Source organism: Cyprinus carpio, chromosome B13 (assembly GCF_018340385.1).
Source record: "Cyprinus carpio isolate SPL01 chromosome B13, ASM1834038v1, whole genome shotgun sequence".
Classification (NCBI taxonomy): domain Eukaryota; kingdom Metazoa; phylum Chordata; class Actinopteri; order Cypriniformes; family Cyprinidae; genus Cyprinus; species Cyprinus carpio.
Genome location: NC_056609.1, coordinates 13,660,471 through 13,682,263, shown reverse-complemented (window position 1 = coordinate 13,682,263; position 21,793 = coordinate 13,660,471). Strand labels below are relative to the sequence as shown.

The 21,793-nt window shown below is 36.4% G+C and overlaps 1 protein-coding gene across 3 annotated transcripts in view; it reads right to left on the bottom strand.

Moving 5' to 3' along the window:
• Positions 1–2,687: 2,687 nt before the first annotated feature.
• LOC109055250 (protein phosphatase 1B-like) overlaps positions 2,688–21,793 on the bottom strand; it is a 38,980-nt gene continuing 19,874 nt past the window's right edge. For 2 of the 3 annotated variants that reach the window (XM_042736713.1, XM_042736714.1), the window contains exons 2-6: positions 11,833–12,702; positions 11,610–11,727; positions 7,891–8,002; positions 7,656–7,713; positions 2,688–3,975 (exon numbers count right to left, since the gene is read on the bottom strand). In XM_042736713.1, coding sequence (XP_042592647.1) covers positions 3,946–3,975; positions 7,656–7,713; positions 7,891–8,002; positions 11,610–11,727; positions 11,833–12,687 — 1,173 coding nt within the window. In that variant the 5' untranslated portion in view covers positions 12,688–12,702 and the 3' untranslated portion in view covers positions 2,688–3,945. Of the gene's footprint in view, positions 3,976–7,655; positions 7,714–7,890; positions 8,003–11,609; positions 11,728–11,832; positions 12,703–14,366; positions 14,515–21,793 lie in introns of those variants that run through there. The other variant, XM_042736715.1, reaches the window with a different exon arrangement.

The window sequence follows — 21,793 nt, the reverse complement described above, 5'->3', positions numbered from 1 at the left end:
TTTTTCACTTTATGACAAATTGGCTGGCAAACGTTTACCTACTTTAACAAACAACCCTTTAGTTTCCCAGCTGACAGATTTCCACTGTAATCAGATCTCTACAAGAATGAACAAATTAAGGATCCTGTCCAGCTTGTTATGTAACTAGTGCAAACTGCAACTTGAGCATTTAATTGCATTGATGTTTATGCATAATGAAAAGGTCTGATCACCATTAAAAAAAAAAAAAAAAAAAAAAAAAAAAAATATATATAGAGTCAATATATATATATATATATATATATATATATATAGAGTCATGGGCAAAATATCGGCACCCTTGGATCAAAGGCGGCTGTGAAAAGAATTCTGCATTGTTAATCCTTTTGATCTTATACTTATTTTGTTATACTGAACAAAAATCTAACCTTTCATTGGATAATAAGAATTTAAAATTGGGGGAAATATCATTATGAAATAAATGTTTTTTTTTCTAATACACATTGGCCACAGTTAACGGCACCCTTTTATTCAATACTTTTTGAAACCTCCATTTGCCAGTTTAACAGCTCTAAATTTTCTCCTATAATGCCTGATGAGAGAACAGAGAGCACCTGACAAGAGATCAGACTTTTCCTTCATCCAGAATCACTCCAGACCCTTTAGATTCCCAGCTCCATGATGGTGCTTCTCCTCTTCAGTTCACCGCACTCATTTTCTATAGGGTTCAGGTCAGGGAACTTGGTTTTGTGCTCAGTGGCCAATTTTTGTGTTTTTTTGAGGTTTGTGTTTGGATTATTGTCCGGTTGGAAGATCCAAACGTGGCCCATTATAAGATTTCTAACAGAGTCAGTCACTTATTGATTTTTTTATCTGTTGGTATTTGATAGAATCAGTGATGTTGTGTGTCTAAACAAGATGTCCAGGACCTCCAGCAGAAATATAGGCTCACAATGTCAAAAATACAGCAGTTTATTTCATTGTACACATGGGGTACTTTTTATCCCTGTGTTCACCAAACCCATCTTGAGTGTTTGGTGCTAAAAAGCTCATTTTTTAGTTTCATCTGACTATAGAAGCCAGTCCCTTTGAAGTTCCAGTCGTGTCTGATAACTGAACATGCTGTTTATTTTTGGATGAGCTAGGAGAATTTTTCTTGAAACCCTCCCAAACAACATGTGGTGATGTAGGTTCTGTTTGACAATTTTTCTTTTAAAGGTTTTCTGACCCCGAGAATCAACTATTTTCTGCATTTCTCCAGCTGTGGTCCTTGGAGAGTCTTTAGCCACAAAAACTCTCCTCCTCACCGTGCATTAGGACGATACAGACACACGTCCTCTTCCAGGCAGTTTCGTAACATTTTCTGTTGATTGAAAATTCTTAATTATTGCCCTGATGGTGGAAATGGGAATTTTCACTGCTCTAGCTCTTTTCTTAAAGCAACTTCACTAATTTGTGAAGATCAGTTATCTTTTGCTGCACATCAGAAATACATTCTTTGGTTTTTCTCATTGTGATGGATGATTAAAGGAATTTGGGCTTTGTTTTCCCTCCTATTTATATTTCTGTGAAACAGGAAGCCATGGCTGGATAATTTCATGTTCATATTCACCCTGGAGTGCTCAAAATTGTGAATATGAATGGAAATATATACTTCAGAGATATACTCATAAGAATTTCTAGGGGTGCCAATAATTGTGTCCAACGTGTATTAGAGAAAAACATTTCATAATGATGAAAATAAGGTACAATAATATTTGTACCTTAGGGTACCACCTCAATGACAGATGTAATCTGAACTCTACAAAAATGAACAAAATATTAAACTTTTAATGTAACTAGTCAACAATTAGTATGTAAACTGCAACTTGATTATATACATTTATGCTATTTTAATTTGAATGAGCAGCTGTTAATGCAGCTGGTCTTTCTTTTAAATCACACAATGCATTCCTTGTTACAGGTACACTTTTTATATCTTTACCATATGTCTGGAACTAAATAAAATCCAAATAAACCAAAACTTGTTCTGCGATATTTAAAACAGGCTTTCATGATACTCTATATACTATAGCATACCGTAGCACTCATTATTAGCCATACCGCCCACAGTCTGCTCACTGACCATAGGATGCATATAGCATTCAAAACTTGAAAGCACTTTCTCAATCTGATAAGCACTAATCTAACCTCCAACACTTTTTTAATCACTTGACAGCAAAGTCATGTTTATAATGGTAAGGTTGATACAATAAGTGCTTTAAATAAAATAAAAAAAATCACTACATTTGCCAACTTCTGCTGGTGTAGAGACCTCAAATCTTTGAAATATGTTCAGGTTCGTAGTACTAAATAGTACATTAAGTAGATCAGCACTGTATATTCAGCTTTGTTTACTCAGAATACAGATCACAACATCTATACATATTTATGTGTTTTATGGGTAAATTTTCACTGAGAATACCATCATTTGAAAAAAATCACAGTATGTAATTGCACTATCATCCATTAAAATGTACGCAAAAACAAATCAATCTGCATCTGGTTGCTTTACATTCCGGCCAGACAGTCTCTTCCTTTCCAAATGGGCGGCTCTTGGCCAGAACAAGCTATAATGTGCATACAATACATTAATACTGCTTACTCAAAATGGGTTTTCTCTCAGCCATTAGGCTCTTTCCAATGTGATTAATCATGAAGAGCAAGACTGCTTTTTACTTTATCTTTATTGTTCTGCTCAATATCACCTTTCAGTTTCTCAGTACTTAAGTCCATGGACTGCTGAAAACATATCTGACATTACACTTGTATGATGAATCAGAAAATAACTTGTGAATTCATCACAAAGCTAGTATTTTCGTGATCAGCTAACCAAAACAAAAAAACACCACTTTACAATATACTCTGAAGGGAAAAAGGAAAAAAAAAGGAAAGGCAGGTTACTGCAAGTTCACATCTGCATTGTGAAAGTGAGGGCCAATAAGAAGAGAAGACTGAGAGATATAATACAAAGGGGGAGCTGAGAAAAGCTGCGTGGCTTTGGTGGGTACTTACAATCCCTTTCAGCCAACATCACCCACAGTCCTTGGGTGGCTGGGTTACACAAGTACATCGACAATCTCAGTGTGTCTAAAGTATTCACACAACGTGGCACGCTCACTGGGCGCCACCAACACAACTCTATTGCTTCACACGTTAAGCCACAAAGAACGTCAAACTTGAGGAAAATAAAAAATATATATGTATGAATTTATATATATTTATCTCTATATATTCTATATTCTCTGAAACAGCAGGATTAAAAAGCTTTTGACAACCAATCAAGTGATAACCTGCAAAACGAAGCCAAGTCGTGTCCGAGGTTCTACCTAAAGGTCAGTCAGCGCACGAGGAGGGAGGGAAGGTGCAAAAAGCCAACAAGCTTCAATCCTTTCCACGCAGGTTATGTAGTAATGAAGCAATTGTTTAAAACACGATCCACACGCATTCATCAGTCAAATATATCCTCAATTAAACCCAGTGATGATCCATAACCCCATACCAGGGGCTGCAGCGGTCTCTCATAGCCAAGTTTATTAACTGTAAGGGCTCAGGGCATCTGGGATTGGCAAACCTCTTTTCCAACTTGAAAAGGCACCACAGCACGTACATGGGTCCATCCCGCAAAACATCCTCGGTTTCAAAATGAACACCCACAGCCACCACAAAAAAAGTGAGAAAAACAGTTTTTTATTGTATGATGTGTATTTTGTTATTTTCGTGTTTGAGTTTGTTTTTAAAACTGGAACTGCATTCTTTCCCTCATATATTAGAAAAAAAGTGTTTGTAATGCTTTTGGTTGTATTGGGTTTCCATTGTGTTGTGACTTTTGAAAGACTGTCCGTTGAATCTCTTGGTTTCACTGGAAAAAAAGAAACATGACTGAGGTCTTGTGTAGAAAAGGTGCTCATTCCTCAGGCGGGATGACTACCACGGGTCCTCAAGGTCAGCCCCACTCTGCAGAGAAACACCACACAGAAAAGACCATCAGCTTAATTAAGATATGGTCAAATGTTTGTAGTTTGATTTTTTTTTTAATAAATTAATGTTTTTATGAACTGATGCATTAATTGTTTTAAAAATATTTCTCTCTCAAATAAATGCTTTTTTTACTTTCTTTTCAATCAATAAAAATAAAATATACATATAATAACAATATTATTATACAGTATATTATAATATTAAGTGTTTTCAACATTGATAATAATAAATGTTTCTTGAGCAGCAAATCAGCATATTAACATGATTTCTAAAGGATCATTGGCTTATCTAATAAATTATAAATACGTTAAAACAGAAAACTTTTAAATTTTAATACTTTGCAATATTACTATTTTTGTTGTATTTTGTTCAAATAAATGCAGCCATACTAAACTAATACTCGAGGGGAAAAAAATCAAAACTTTGACAGTTTAATTATCTAAAATGGGTTAAATCCTTGTTATTAAAATATACATTTACGTTTCAGCATGTACAAACAATTATTCAGCAAAGTATAAGTTATCTCGACTGAGTATGTGAATGTCTATCAAGTCTTAAACTAAACTACTTCAATGAAATAATGTGCTTTACACATTTAAAAGAATCCAGTTTTAATTTTAATCTATCCAAAATTCTGTAGAGTAGCTACCAGTGACAGTTTAAGCAAAAACTGTATATAGAACTTAACAAAAAGAAAGGAGGCATGACAAAAAGCACTTGGACAGTGAGAAAACATATTACAATTGCCCCTGGTCTCCCATACTCCATTACAGCTAACCATTACAGCGATTACTGAACCTTGAAACCAGAATTGTGCCGTTCTTGTTTCTCTGTCTAATATTTTATTTGTAGTAAAACTGTGATTTCATCTCTGATTTAATTATTTCTTCACATGAGATCAACAAATTAACTGTTGTACAAGGCACATGCATGATTCAGAGAAGGAAAAGCAATGGGTTCATCAGATTTACATTTCTGATCTGATGTTTTTTCCTCTACTATTATTTCCTTCTCTCACTTCCCAGCAGCCAAAGTTACACATCTGCATCACAGACAAAAAACATCCATGTGCAAATCATCAACATGAAAGATTATGGAAAAATTGATCCAAACCCCTGTAAAATGGCTGATTAGAGATTAGTGAGTAATATTTTTGGTCCCTAATATGATTACTTTTCAAGGACACATCTAGGTAAGCCATTTCTAGACACAGAACATACACGAGCAGGACTTGAAATGAAAGCCAAGTTAAACAAGTCATCTGCATTCATTGACAGGAACACTGTTGCTTTGGTAATGTAAAACACAAATAAAGAAGTGAATTATCTGCAGGGCTTGAATATTTAACAGGTATAATATAATATAACTATACTTTGACAGTTTAGTCACACTGCAAACCGCATAAAACAAACATGGATAGCCACAAACCACCAGTTAAATAAATGGAAAATTCCCTCTACTGCTGCTTTCATAAGGTCAGTACACACGGGGTAGATTAGGTGAGCTTCTGCCGCAATGTTCAAACAAACTCAAGTCACTCTTTCTGCAGAAAACATCAGTATCAATTAGTAATCAACTTACCAAATAAAACAGCTGGGCTGCATTAATCAAAGGGTGAACACATACATCATTAGTTCTGTTAATGTGCAGTAGCCTCTTAATGTGCCTCAAATATGTTTATTCTTGATATGAATACCATCCTTGGTTTATAATTATATATAGCTATAGGTTATAGCTATATGACTGTAAACTGTACATCTGGCTGTGAAACACATGTTGTGGTACTTTAAAAAGGAATTATTGACAAAAGGAGGGATGGACAGAGTATAAAGCTTACTAAACATCGTCACTGGCTATCACTGAAAAACACAAGGATCTAGTCTACTGCTCACAACAAGCCAACATCACTCACTAGGGAGGCCTAGGGGTGTCAAAAGTACCAAGTTGATACTAAAATGTAAATAATATTACATTTTATTTAATATTTAATATAATTTAATAAAGTAAATATAACTATTATGTTAATAAAAATAATCAAACCACAATACTGACATGAAAAAAAGTTATTAATGTTAACTCAAATGATTACTTGGAAAATCTACACTGGCTTTAAGCTATACTTGAATGTAAACATACTATTTCAAAGTTTAGGGTTGGTAAGACTTTGTAATGTTTCATACTCACCAAAGCTGCGATTATTTGATCAAAAATACAGTAAAAACAGCCATACTGTGAAATATTACTACAATTTAATATAAAAGCTGATATTTGCTTTTTTTGCTTCAAAGCTGAATTTTCAGCAGCCACTACTAGAGTTACATGACCCAACAAAAATCACTAAAAAATACCAATTTTAAGAACAATAAACAATCCTAATAATTATCAATCAAAAAAAAAAATTGTTCAACCATGAAAATTGTTTAAACTGTGATATATTTTTTTCTGGATTGGATTCTTAGGAGAACAAAGTTCACAAAAACTGCATTTATTTGAAATAGAAAATGTTTGTTTTCTTTAGTGTCAAATTAAATTACATAAGTAATAAAAAGTATAAAAGCAATGAAAGCATAATTTCTTTAAAACAAATCTTACTGACCCCAAACATTCCAGTGCACATTCCATCATTTCAGTTTAATTTGTTAATATATTAAGTTTAAGTATTTTACTTAGTTTTTTTTTTTTTTTCTTTAGTATTTTTACTTAAATTAGTTTTGCTTTGGTATCAAAAGTGGTATCAAGAATCCTGAAATCTCTCTGGCACTGGTATCAATTACTGGCATTTTGGTATCGTGACAACCCTAATGAGGAGAGTCCAAGAGCTTAGACAACACCATCTCTCTCTCACACACACACATCAGATATCGCTTGGATGTCCAATAGGGGAGAGGGGAACACTTGGATCAAAACTCCAGCTTTGTCCAACTGGTGTCCAGACCAAAACATGAGAATGTGTCACACTAATTGAACATACAAAACTAACTGACACATTCTTCTGAGCCACACACACACACACACACACACACACAAACGTTTATGTTCATGGGTACACCGACAAGACAGGTAACCAAACGCAAGCTTTACAACAAGCAAACCCTAGAGAAGTTTTGCCAGATCACATGTTGAGCAGTGACATCATCATCATCATGAGACATGGCTGAAGAGCTCATAATAGCATAAAAAGCTGATGAAATAACATTCTTGTGTGCTCACTAACCAAGTCTTATTGGTCATGCTTCGAGATCTCAGCTCATCTCCTTGATGGGATGCATTAGGAGTGTTTGTGATGTGGTGATCTTAACCGCTGTGCTTTGGGGCAGAGGATCATTGAATGAGCTCATTACAGCTGTGATTTGAGCAGGATGTTTTACTCTCAGCAGTAAATAAATGAGCAAAGTAGGCGAGTGGGATGGAGAGAGCAAACACTCGGAGTGAGAAAGTAACACTAAGTGACTCTGGTTTGATGGATGTTAATACCAGGTATAAACAGTGAGCGAGGTGCAAAACAAGTCAACGTCTCATGATGAGATGAGTCCAACAGGTCTAGGGGAAGTTAACATTTCTACATTTTTATGGTAAGACCAGGGGCTAAATGTATTGCTGTCATCATACCAGGAGGTTCTAGACCTTTAAAAAGGCCAGACTCTGTTCATACTCACACCATCCTCTTCTCTTTGGGGGTTCAACCGGTTGTACACTGCTTCAATAACACTGTGCCTGCGGAGAAATACAACAGCCAAAGATTTTTTTGGGTTAAGTGGTGTAGAGGTTATAAAGCCAAGCTAGATTCTGGGTCAAGTGTACTTGGGCCTATACCTGTAAACTCTGTGTTAGCATTCCAGATTCTTAAATATTAGGCACGTTAACATGTTTGTAACCATAATATTTACTTACTTGCTGGCAAGGCCGCCCCCTGGTGGGAGACTGGGGATGCTTTCTTGGGACAGGTTGCTCATGACATGCGCCAGCTCAGGCACACCTTCTTCCCCTGCTTTCTCAATGAGCTCTGATTAGGAAACAGAAAGGATAAACCACAGATTAAAGCTAAATGCATATTTGACTGCTGCATTTAATGGAACACTACAATGTATGCAAGAAAACTCTGTGTATATGTTAACTATTGTATGTGTATGAAGGAATGAGTAATTTATTGCGAGAACTAGTATAGAGCATTGGTGTTAGAGCTAGTATTATATTCAAAAAAGAGAAATGGGAGATAAAGACATAAGAAAGAAAAAAACTGCAGAGACACTGAGAGGCAAGAGTGAGACTCTGGAAAGAAAGCCTGTGGCCCAGTTGGGCTGCTCTGGGCCGCTCTAGGCCTGTTGCCAGTTAGATGTTCAGCCAGCACATTCCTCACCAGAGCAGTGCCGATGACTCCCTCAGGCCCTCTCAGCACCCAGCCAAACATTACAACAACGTTAACCCAACCTTTGCCCAAAGCTGAAGGCCAAGAGTTTACATAACCCCTAAAACCCCACAAAACCAACAACAACTTGCCAGAATATGTCCAATGTACAATACAGCAAGGAAAGGCCAATGTGGAAAAAAAAAAGTAAAAAAGGAACAGTGTCAGGTTATTGAGAGATATTAAACTAGGAAGAGAGAAAGATTAAAGGGGTGGAGACAGGATAGCATGTTCCAGAACAGAAAAGGTGTGAAGGAAGGGGACGTTTTCTGAATTTGATTCAATAATTCTTTAACTATTTCTTTTTGGATTTGACTGCACTGGTTGCACTGTATGTTTGTTTTTCCACAAATGCATGCATCAAATCAAAAGTCATCACTTATATATGGATTAAGGATTGCTGCAGTAAAGTGGTGCAGGAAACTAATATAGGGAATCTTTTTGATAAATTTAAAAAATAATATTTGTAATTTTAAGGGTCCAAACTATGCAGCTGAGTGAGTTTAATAGATAAGAACTAATATCAGTTTGTTGATTAAATTGATATTTTATTCGGCTCTGAAATAGGGTTGTGACGGTGATAAATTTTTTTCCACCAGTTAATCGATGCGTGACAACACCAGTAATACTGGTATCACTGTGGGGTGGAGGGCGGGGGTTGTTTGTTTTAGCTTTCCCACTTTTCTTGCTTCCCTTCGCTTTACCCGCAATTCGCCGTCAATTACAAAATACAACGTCATACTCACTTAGCATATTATGTATATATGTAATATATAATATATATATATATATTAGGGATGTATAGATTCACTCGTCACGATTCGATTCAATTCACAGTTTTGATTTCACAAAACAAAATTTTAACAAAATTTTAACAAAATGAGATTTAAGACAAATTATAAATTAAATGTGTTCTTTTATTATTGCTTGGACAAAATGCTGCACGTTTCTTTGTGAAATTGAAATAACACTATAATAATATACTAATATAGCACTTGCATATTATTGCTCTTTTGCTGGCTTTGATTGTTTCTATTGTCCTCATTTATAAGTCACTTTGGATAAAAGCGTCTGCTAAATAACAAAATTTAAATATAATGTAAATAAAATTAAACTGAAATTTTAAAACAAGCCCCAAATCAAATAAATAACACAAATAAAAGAAATCTCTTCATATAAACAAAATAAGGCTTTGTCTGTGCTCTTTCCATTTAAAATTAAAGGCAGGCAACCACTGCATTTTAATCATGATCCAAACAAAGATGCTGCATACATGCAACACGAGCAGTTTTTAATCTAAATTTGATTGTATAATTTCGAAATTTGAAGCAAAAACAATGATTGCCTTCAGTTTTGTGAAACTATACAAAAATATGTTCATGAAACAGAAACAGCAGATGACCTGAATGAGACGTAATTTCACTCTCTGCCAGCAGATTGCGCTTAAAGCGTTTCCTTGGTTTCCGCTGTAAACAAAGCAGCACTGCACTTATGGCAAGATAAAAAGAAAAAATACCATCTAACCTTTTCTAAAAACAGTAAGTTCCCCTTAGATATACATTCATATAAACTCCAACCCCTAACTGAATGGCGATCTGTTTAGCATCTCAACTGATTTGAATAGTCACCTATTTTATTCGATTTTCAACTGGCTCTCAGTTAATCCCTAATACACCGTGTTCCAAATTATTATGCAAGTGATATATCAATATCAATATGATACAATAAAGAGTCAGATTTTTGTTTGTGTGGTTTTTCACATCTTTTTAGATAACTGGTTTCAATCTCAGACAGATTTGTTCAATAGTTTGCCACATCTTAGGTAAATGGAAACCCTATTTTGAATTTTAATTAATTAGACATGCTTTTTTGATTAATACAATTTAATTTAACTATTAAAAAGGAGTCGAGAAAAATTAAAACGGAATCCAGAAAAATTAAAACGGAAAAAACAGAAATTGGAATAAAATTAAATGGATTTCGTAGGGCCCTAACTATCCCTCAGTCTTGCCACGCCCCCCATTTTGGGAACCACTGCTTTATTTTTTTAAATGGATACATAAATCGTGTTTATTGAATATTTTTTATTAAAGTTGAAATCAGTTTACTAAATAATGTAAACTTGACTGACTGCTTGAGATATTTGTGTTGTTTATTTATACTAATTCTAATATTTATGCAATTACTTGCCTGTTACATTCTGCATGTTTTGTTTACATGTTTATTACTGCATAAAATCAATTAAAATGGATGTTTAATTTCATAAAGTACAAGTAGATTTCAAAATTCCCCCAAATTTTTTTTTGTGTTTTTCAGTTGAATAAAAGACTATTTTTCCCTATATATTTCATCATTGAGAATTTCTTCAAAGTCTAAAAATCTTGTCCTGTCTCATTCACATGAACCCAGTCTCGTGGAATAAGTGTCTCATCACATCAACATCATATATATATAGGAAGTTTTATTAACAAAACAAATAAAAATCAACCATGCTATATGCCTTATATAAAATAATTTACAAAAAGTCTAAATGGGTATAGGCAATGCTTCAAAACTGAAAATCAGCAACCACTGTGGAACCAAATAAATAAGAAATGAATAAGAAATGCAAAACGAATAAGAAAGCTTGGTGGCGCAGCATAAACTTTTAACACTGTGGAAAGGAATGAGAAACAAATGTTTAAAAAAAACTTCTGAAATCACATATGATAGACGGCAAAAGTCAACAGGCATTTCAAAATCCAAAATATTGCCAAACAGATGCTTTTGATCTGACTCCTGGCTCCTGATCTGTGACGTGACTGTTGTTCGGCATGTTTCATTAGGTAGCCATGTTCAGTTTTTAATTGCAGTGCCTGTTCTCTAACTGAACTAAATGTTTTTTATTACTATAAAAAATCAAAACGACAGTGGGGGGGGGGTTACAATCGCAGCAAGCCTACTCTGATATTAAATATAAAGATTACACTAGTCTTGTTTTTAATTGGACCACTATTTTCAATGTCAGCAGTTGCTTGAATACTTGTTACTGCAAAACAACTCTGAACACCATTTACTTCTTTTGTGTCTTTATTAAATTGTTTTTATTTGTTCTATTGTACGCAAAAATGTAGTTATAATTCCATCAGATGACTGAAAGCTCGCAGACCTATGGTAAACAAACTAGGCATCATGTGGTGGGCCAACAAACACTTCTATTTCTCACCTTCCACACGAGACTCGAGGTACTTGTCCAACTCAGCATCTCTCTTTACCGCTTCTTCTGACACCTGGGGTGCATTTGGCAAACAGACTAATACAATACTCATATTATCTCGACTTCCCTGAAGTAGAAAAAGAAAGAAGAAAATAGGATACAATCTCACTTGAGGACAAAACAATCATGCAACATAAAAAGCTGTCACAGAAGTTAGAGTAAGGAACTGTACCTTATGTAGACAGGTATCCACAACCTCGTTGCACACTCTCTCCAGGTCATCCGTCACCTCCAGCCTCGATCGTACAAAGGCACATAGCTCCTCGTTGCTCATCACATCCCAAATACCGTCACACGCCAGCACCACGAATTCATCCTCCGCATCTGACCGAGCGATTTCAAATACTTCAGGCTCCGGTGACACGAGCTGCTCTGTGGGGCCCTTGCCCTCTACACACTTGTAGTCATAGTCACCCAGTGCTCGGGATACAGCCAGCGATCCATTAACCCTCTGGATCATCACAGAGCCACCTGCATTCTGTATACGCTCCTTCTCCCGTGGGTCGCAGGGTTTATGGTCCTGCGTGGAGAAGCAGACATGAGCGTTGCGGCAGAGAAGGGCCCGTGAGTCCCCGCAGTTAATGAAGTACAGATGTTCTGGAGAGAGCAGCACAGCCACCGCAGTGGAGCCACTGCGGTCCATTCCGTTTCGCAGGTCTGTGAAGCTGCGCATGTGTTCGTCGATCCTCAGGAAGCCAGCGCGGATACCCCTCTTCACCGCTTCTATGGCTGGCGTCTCAGGTGCCGGAGCTCCAGCCTTTCGCAGTTCATCTGCTGACCCTGCGGCGACGATATGTTCCAACAGGTGTTTGGAGCAGTAGTTTGCAACACGCGAGCCGGCATGCCCATCGTAGACGGCAAAGAAGGACCAGTCATCCAAGCCGTGTGGCAGGCCTACGGCTGCTGTGTGTGCATCCTCCATCTCCACCCTCCATCCCTGCATGCTGCTGAGGCCAAAGCGCAGGCCATTCCCTTCCCCATGCGCATTGTATTTCTCTGTTTTGGGCTTATCTAAAAACGCCCCCATGCCTCAGGCCACGTTCTGCAGAGACAGAGAAAAAATAAGAAACGTTGAAGAAAAGACATGGAAAGTGGGTTTACAACAAAAAAAATAAAAATAAAATAAAAACACTAAAACATCATTTAAAAGTTTAATTTAAACCTAAAAATATATGATCACTGCAGCTTAAATGCATATAAGCTAACATTAAGCATCCTCTCTCACTCGATCAGTGCTGTAAACGCATACCAAGAGCTGCTGAAGATTAGAATTAGAGGGGGAACAAAACAGCACATACAGTCCAAAAATGCCCACTGCAGAGTGAACACAAATGTGGAAGGTTTAGTCTTAGTGCTCAATAGACGGATCTCTATTAACAACAAACTTTGAGTGAAATAAACATGAAGAGATTCTTGGCCCTTTAGCTATAGAGAGGGCGTAGCTTCTGAAAATCAACAAACCAGAGCCACGATAATAAGTGCATCCTGCACTGCTATTCAAGTGTTAGCCACAAAAAAAAAAAAAATATATATATATATATTACACGGCTCTATGAGAACAGTCTAGTGCTGCTTCATTGCTGAGTTGAATCAAACTGCCGATCAATTAAATTCTGCAGTAAAATATTTTTGTATATTTATAGTTAAACTGTATATATTTGATCAATTTTAACCACTGTACAACATTTCATGTGCATTTATTTGTTTTGAAGGCGTGTAATTAGGTGACGTGTAATAAGGTCACGCAATCACCAAACAGCGCTGTGAGATCCAGTGTGAAGTGCTTTAATACAGCAAAGAACACAAATCACTCAATGATATAACCTAGTTTAAAGGCAGATGAAACACTGTGTGCAACGATATTGTCAGAAGGCTTTCCAATCTACAAATTTGCCTGATTTACCATGGAATTACTGTAGTAACACTAACTGCAACATTGTTATAGTAGCAGAAATGTAGGATATTCATATCGAATTTCATAATATTATTAATGTAGACATATATTAAACTTATTAAAGTAGTAATGGAATATAATTACATAATGCTTTTTTGTGATTAAGCTACAATGTTTGTGCATTATAATTACTGATATCAACTGCTATGAAACATTTTATGATCATTTTTTGGCTATATCACCCTGCTTCATATCAGTGTCCCGATCACTCAATGAGGGTTTGTTTTGTGATTACGACCGGCCGACTTTACATTTATCCCTTATACATTTTTAGCTGAGTGGAGAGCACCTATATGTGCTGAGAGAAAAAGTCTGTTACAATATAACATATTGACAAACAGTCAACAACATTCCATTGTGTCATACAAATGCAGTACAATTTGTCCTTTTTAAGAACAGATCACTCAACCAGTGTGATTTCTAAAATATGAAAATACAGAATACATGACAAAATATGGAATTTTAGAACTACATCAGAAGGAAGAAAAGAAAAACTTCAGTGTTGTCGTATTAAGTTTTATTTTTAAATAACCAAAAGACCCTTGAACATTTAAATACAATTAAATAAAACAATAACCCCACTTTTTCCTTTTTTACAAATAGTATAAATCACAAGTATAATCGCACAAAGGTGAAGCATTTAGGATGCTTCTATGTCTCTAGTGCTGTCATTCTTCTGTGATCATCTTATTCATTCATCACATCAGTAATGTAACCACAACAGAAGTGATTGCACAGATTAAACTTCTCACCCAGCAGGAAGACAGGATTTGGTCTCCTCAGATGAACTGCCTGTTAAAACTCAAAGTCAAGCTGTGACATGTAGCTGTCCGGACTATTTCTACTTGCCAAATGAATCACACTAAACAGTGGACACAAAATCTAACCATTTTTTTTTTTTTTTTTTTAAATCAAAACATAATTCTGTTTGTTTATCGCTGAGATGAGGCACTTGGTTACCGTGGTGAGAGTAACAACACACGGGCCGGTTGCATAAAAATGTAAATTAGTCTGAGTTGAATCCAAAAATAAGATTAATTACCCTAACTGCTAGTTGGTCAGACTAGTTACTGTCTTAACATAGAGGCTAAGTTTATGCAACTGCCATATATTCCAAGGATATATGGACGCTCCATTCAGAACCTATGCAACCAAAACCACACATGCTAAGAAATGGGTTAATCTCTTCCTCACTGAATCAGACCTCAGGATCTATTTACAGGATAGAGTGAAAGTGACCCTATTTACTCATGCTGCGGTGACCTCAGTATCACAGGTTTAATCCAACAGCACTAGCAGAGTTCTGGAACTCAGAGCTCACAGTCAGCCAACAGTGAAAGGAGGGCAGCCGCTCTGCCAGATCAGTCACACGACAGCTCTTTTTGTCCACAGGTTACAGCTTTGATTCACAGCAAACATTACATGAGTACACGAATAAATATATAACAATGCTAGTTCCATTTGAAATGAGGACAGATAGCTTACTTGCACTGTGAAAATTTGACTACTGTTCTGCAAAATAAGATGTTCAGGTGCAAACTGATCAAACTAACATGCAAGTACTTTTTTTGCAGCAGAGCAAATAACCTTTATAGTTTAAAACATTAACAACATGCTCTTCTATGAATAAGCACTAGGACTGCAAAATTCCAGGAATTTTCAAGACTGGAAACTTTCCATGGGAGTTAACAGGAATATATGGGAATTAACGGGAATAAACTGGAAATTTGCAAAATTGCAGGAACTGTGAACTTAAACGTAGTTGAGAAAAAATCTTGCAGCATAATCTTGGTTAAAACAACCAGATTTAATGCAATTTCAGTTGAATTTCTACACTACACAACACATGGCTCTATCACATGCACACAGCTTACTGCAGGGCTATTGAGGCCACACCCCCTAAATGCACTGTGCTTTCCTCCAAAAAATGAACAGATCATTTCTTAAATCCTGCACACAAAATATCAAAATGTCAATCTCGGTAAGTATTCACGTAAATTACATGAATATTACAAAATGTGCTGTTCTTTTGTGATGTCAAGTTTGGTGAACTCTGACCTGTGAATTCATGTCACGTGAATGCGTGAGACCAATATAAGATCAAAACATCACAAAGTGACATCTCGGTACAGAAATTTAAAACCTGGAGAAATCGCTAATTTTAGCAGTGTCACATCATCCTGTGTTATACAACACAATTTTAAAAGATTACAAAAATCACATAAAAAAGAAACGGCTTGGTTTGCGTTGGCAAGGGAAACAGGAGCATTTATTGCATGAGATTTGTATGTGTGCATGAGTATTTGATTAATTATACTTGTGACTGACTGTACTCACTTAAATTTAAAATAATTATGACTAGTAAGGATATTTTTTGGTGTACTGTGAAAACCTTGGCATGTGATGTCATATCCTGGTTCCGCTCCATTTCGCAGCACCGCCGAATGAACTTCGCATGCTCAAAGTCTAGTGTGACCGTGGCTTTAGTCACCTAAGAGGGGGATTTCCCTCTATTTTCTACAAGACTACATCTAAGTTTTGATATTCAAAATATATTTGATCTATGGAATTCAAGTTTAACTAGTAAATACCAAAAAGTGTTTTACAGTAGCTAGCTAGCCAGTAAATCAAGATGAAAAATCTAAGCAAGTTAGCACTAATTCATTGACAATTTATGAGGTGTAAACTAGCTCAAGCTGTGATGCTCTTTCTGCTAGCCAGTTTTCTGTTATCATACTGAAGTACAGTACTGGTCAAAAGTTTGGACACATTACTATTTTTAATGTTTTTAAACATTGCATCTCTTTTGCTCATCAAGCCTTCATTTATTTGATCAAAAATACTGAACAAAACAGTTATATTATGCAGTATTACCGATATTACAATTTAAAATAATGGTTTTCTGTTTTAATATACTTTAAAATTTATTGTATTTCTCTTTTTTAATAAATAAAATATAATGTATTTCTGTGATGTAAATCTGAATTTTGAACATCATTACTCCAGTCTTCAGTGGCACATGATTCTTCAGAAATCATTCTAATATGCTTTTTGGAAACAGTTGTGCTGCTTAAAGGGATAGTTCACCCAAAAATGAAAATTTGATGTTTATCTGCTTACCCCCAGGGCATCCAAGATGTAGGTAACTTTGTTTCTTCAGTAGAACACAAACGAAGAATTTTAACTCAAACCATTGCAGTCTGTCAGACTTATAATGTAAGTGGATGGAAATCGCAGCTTTGAGAGTACAAAACATACACAAACAAAGCCAAATTAAACCCTGTGGCTCCTGACGATACATTGATGTGTAAAGACACAAAACGATCACTCTGTGCAAGAAACTGAACAGAATTATATAGTTTTTACCTCTGTTTTTTATTCACGCTTTTTTACCTCACATATACATATATATACATACATATATACATATATATATATATATATATATATATATATATATATATATATATATATATATATATATATATATATATATATATATATATATATATATATATATATATTTTCCCATAAATTCCTGGCAAGTTTCCAACTTGGAATATTTCCATGATTCCCCAGACGAAGTTCCCATAGAAGGTACTGGAAAATTTCCAGAAATGTAGGCCTACCGGAAATTTTCCAACCCTCTGCAATCCTAATAAGCACTCAGTAATTTAATTGATTTAAGCCTCACATGCTTTAACACGTAACACAATAACAGCTCTTGGTTCAGTTTAAATCATGCTTTACAAAGCAAGGGCTTGCAGTTCATTCAGTTCATGGATTCACTGATTCATAAGGCTGCATCAAGTCAGTAATCCCCAAATTCAGGAGTCTTTTTGATCAGTTAATTTAGGGTGCTTTCACACTTGGTTCTACTGCCTGGTCCAAACCCGGGTTTGACTGCTACCCCCTCCCCCTGCTGGACTGCGTTCATATTAGTTAATTTGGATCTGAACCATGATTTGTTTGTGTCATCAAGCCAGCAGCTGTTTACCCCGTTGCTTAGTAACGACGGTGCAGGAGAAGGCGGCAAAATGCATAACATTGCTCTTAACTGCACTTTTACATATTTACGTTTTTGAACCATTCATTTTGTTTACAAAGCTTCAGTGCATAATGGCACTTACGTCTGTCTTACGAATGTTCTGCAAGTTCTCTAAAGAACGCTAAAGGTGAACAGAAATGAAACAGCTCACTGCTTGCAGTGCGCCAGTCAGGCTTGTCAGGAAAGTAAGTGAAACACATTTTTATCAAATAATACATCATTAATACCGGTTCACTTCCACGATTTGGTACAACTGCGGTCATATCAGCAGTGAACCGTATCAGAGTACACATGAGCCGTACCCCAGACCATCCTTTTTAAGTGGACTCTGGTACGGTTCACGAGCCAAAAGTGCTAGTGTAAAAGCACCCTTAAAGAATCAGTTCATAGAGTTCAATTTTTTTTTAATCAAACTATTTGGTGGCACTACATGTTTGTAAGTATTTCCTTCACATTGAATTCTGAGTCTGCAAGCGTACAACTAAAATATTTAAGTAAAAAAAAGGTAAAAACTTTATTTTTGGAAAGTTGCATGAAACACTGGCTACAATGGTGAACTGGCTGACCTGGTGAACTCCAACAGATTACAACTTTCAGAGCAGATGTAAGATGCTTTGGCCCCTAGTAAGAACCTTGTAAACACACAAGAATAGATGCTGTTGTGCAGTACAGCTCTACATTAAAAATTAAAGTCAAACAAAGCAGCTCTTGCTTGCTATGTTGAATATAATTTTAAGTGGCTTTTTTCATTTTGTTATGAAAACATTCGCATATTGGAATGCTTTGGTAAGATCGTGTCACATCAAAAAACATCATTTTGTCTGTGAATAATACCATATAAACTTCATTTACTTGCCCAAATTCATCACTTTCACTTTAATTCTCCGGCACGGACTCATGAGCTAAACTCGAACATCTAATCAGTGTTCTCTCTCTCAACGACTGTCTCAATGCCAATTCAACATGCTGAATCGGGCAAACTACCGCCGACGAGTGGAACACAACAAACAAACTAGTCCGACAGTGTTCACCGATTGCCCAACGCTGGCAGGCAGCTGACCGTCAGCTTGGTGTGTCCCGGCCTTTAATGCGTCACAATATAAAATAGGGATGAAACGATTAACCGCGAGCTGGTTGAAAATCAATTCAAATATGTGATGATTCAAATCGGTTGAGATGCTAAACAAATCGTGATTCATTTAGGTGCATGAGTTTATATGAATGCATGTCTGAAGGGAACTTACTGTTTTTAGAGAAGTTTATATGGTATTATTCTTTTCATCTTGCCTGCATATTAAACAGGGTTTCTGCAGGGTTTAATCAGTCAAATTTAAGACTTTTTAAGACCTTTTTATGACCACTATGATTTGAATTTATGACCTACACTAATTACGATAAATAACTTCAGTAATTAAAATTCCTTTCAAAGGTCTTTTTTTATTATTGACTTTCATTGAAAGTAACAAGTTTTATTATTTAAAGAGTAATTCTATTATTTCTTAAGATTAAGAAACTGAAGCCTTCGCCTTCTTTTTCTTGAGTATCAAGAACACAGGTACACTTAACAATTGTAACATTGTAAAGTATCACCTTGTCGTCATTCCAGAACTGAACGTGTATGTCCAGCTGTTTCTTCTTGCTTGTGTGATTTAAGCTTTCATCAAACATGAGAACATAAGGCCCCGAGACCTTGGAGATGAGGACTTTTTTAATATAATCTGCCAAGCCAAACCGGCTGATGTATGAGGTCTTATCTTTCCCGCACGTAATGTTTTGGCTATATCAGAGTCTGGGAACATTGTTTGGAAAAGTTCGGCAATATCCTCGTTCCCGTTGTACGAATGGTGTTTGGTTACAGTATTCAACACCCACAGGACCTCCGCTTTCAGTGTGGAGGTTGATCCGAAACCACTGTGTGTGGCACTGGATGCGACAGAAACGGAATCCCGCGCTGAACTTGGACCGGGTAACGTTAGTGACGGAGCCGAACAGAACTGACGGATCGCCTGCACCCGCTGTAGGTCTTTTACAGCAACGATATGCTTTTCCGACTTTGCACGCGACTTCAAGGCTTTTATGCCTAAACTAGACAGCTCCAGCGTCTTTTTACACAGAGTCCAATAGGCTTGATACCGATTGTTAGCGACGGGCTTGAGCCAGCTACTAAACGCACCGTCTTCGAGCCATAGATCGTTAAAGGTACATTTTCCAATTGTGATAGCCAGGATGATTTTAATTAAACTAAGCAGTGAGTCAGTATGATACAGTATGTTCAGAGTTTGCGCGGGTTTCTGTGAAAGTCCTTCCGACAAGTCTGTATGCTGCCGCATGTAGTTCTGGAACGCTGTGATACCAATGTGATACCACCCAGATTCCTCATACAGAACTACAACAGGCGAAACAAATGAATGCCATTGCCGCCGCGAGCGCATTTTGATGGAAGAACAAATTAATGGATGAGCATATCAATTTAAGACGTGGCTAAATGTTTTTTATGACCTTGTATGGAAAATCCGGACGTTTTTATGACTTTTTATGGCCTTAAATTCTTATTGTTAAATTTATGACTTTTTATGACCCCGCGGAAACCCTAATTAAAGTTCAAAGTGCAGCGCTGCTTCTTTTACAGCAGAAACCAAGGAAATGCTTTAAGCGCCACCTGCTGGCAGAGAGTGAATCTGCATCTCATTCAGCTGGTCCGCTGTTTCATGCAGATATTTTTATGAATAGTTTCACAAAACTGAAGTCAAACCATTCTGTTTTTGCTTCAAGATTTCTAAATTATACAATCAAATTTTAATTAAAAACTGCTCATGTTGCATGCATGCAGCATCTTTGTTTGGATTACGATTAAAATATTTTTCTCTGGATTTAAGTCTTTTAAGACTTTCTCTGAAGTTAAATTTCAAGATTTATTTATTGATTTATTTATTAAGTTATCTGTTTAAGAAATGTCATAATGTTACATAGAGATTAAGAAAAGAATTAATAACTGTTAGAAATGTTGCTGACCCCTGAATCTTAAAGCCTACTTCAGGCATCTGTGTTCTGCAATTGTCCACTATCCGCTAAAGGTGAATGCTGATAGAGAAGAGTCCACTAGGTGGTAATGGGTATGCAATCATCCACCATGGTTGAATATACTTTATAAGCAGTGCAGGCATAGCTGTGCATGGGACATTCTGGACCAGGAAAGTCCTACAGGTAAAAGGACACTCAGGTTAACTAACCACAAAAACACTTTCTTCAAGTAAGGCAATTATTCATGCAGATTCCCACAGTTTCTGTAAAATTTATTCTAATGGAAACTTTCATACAACTATTGCTGTTGGTGATTTAAGGAAAATCAATTCTGTGATGGCAAACTTGGTGAGTGTGTTTGTCTGTACAAAAAAACACACAAAAAAACACTGATTTTACATTTAAGGTGCTCATGTGCCTAATTGTGATCTCACTGGTCTCAACATTTTGATGACAAATTCTGCTATTCACCTTTTATTTCTTAAGGTTGTGAAATTAAACTGTGGATCCAAACAAGAGATTTATTACATGGTCAAGTTGACGTAACAAAAGGCAAAAGATGACATATTTGGGATCCTGGTTTGTACCAGAGACCCCGCTATTGCTCAGCAAGCTGCAATCCAGTCATGTGGTATGCAATGATGTCACAGAACAGCATGTCTGAGCGTCTGAGCTGGCCACACCTCACGCCTACTGCACTATAAATAAACCCAGATAGGATTGCATGCAAACCCCCATCCATTTACCCAGATCCTGAGCCTTCAGCTAAGACTCAGTTTTCATCAATGGGAAGCTAGGGCCATGTTCACCACAAGAGCTCACATGTAGGCTATCTGAAGTAAATATGGCTCACCCCCACTGAAATAAAACACAACATGAAGTGTTCCGCATGCATACTAAATACCTACACTATACATGAGCACTATACTTAAGCTAGGGTTGGACGATGTCTACAGTGAAACACTGCGATGGATGATGACATCAGGGGGTGGGGGGAGGTGTGTGCCCAAAGCGTGAATGCGTAGGCTATTCAGAAAGACAAAGGAAACACATAACGATTGCCTGTTACATTACAGTACATAAAATTTCACTTACCACATAAACAGAGTA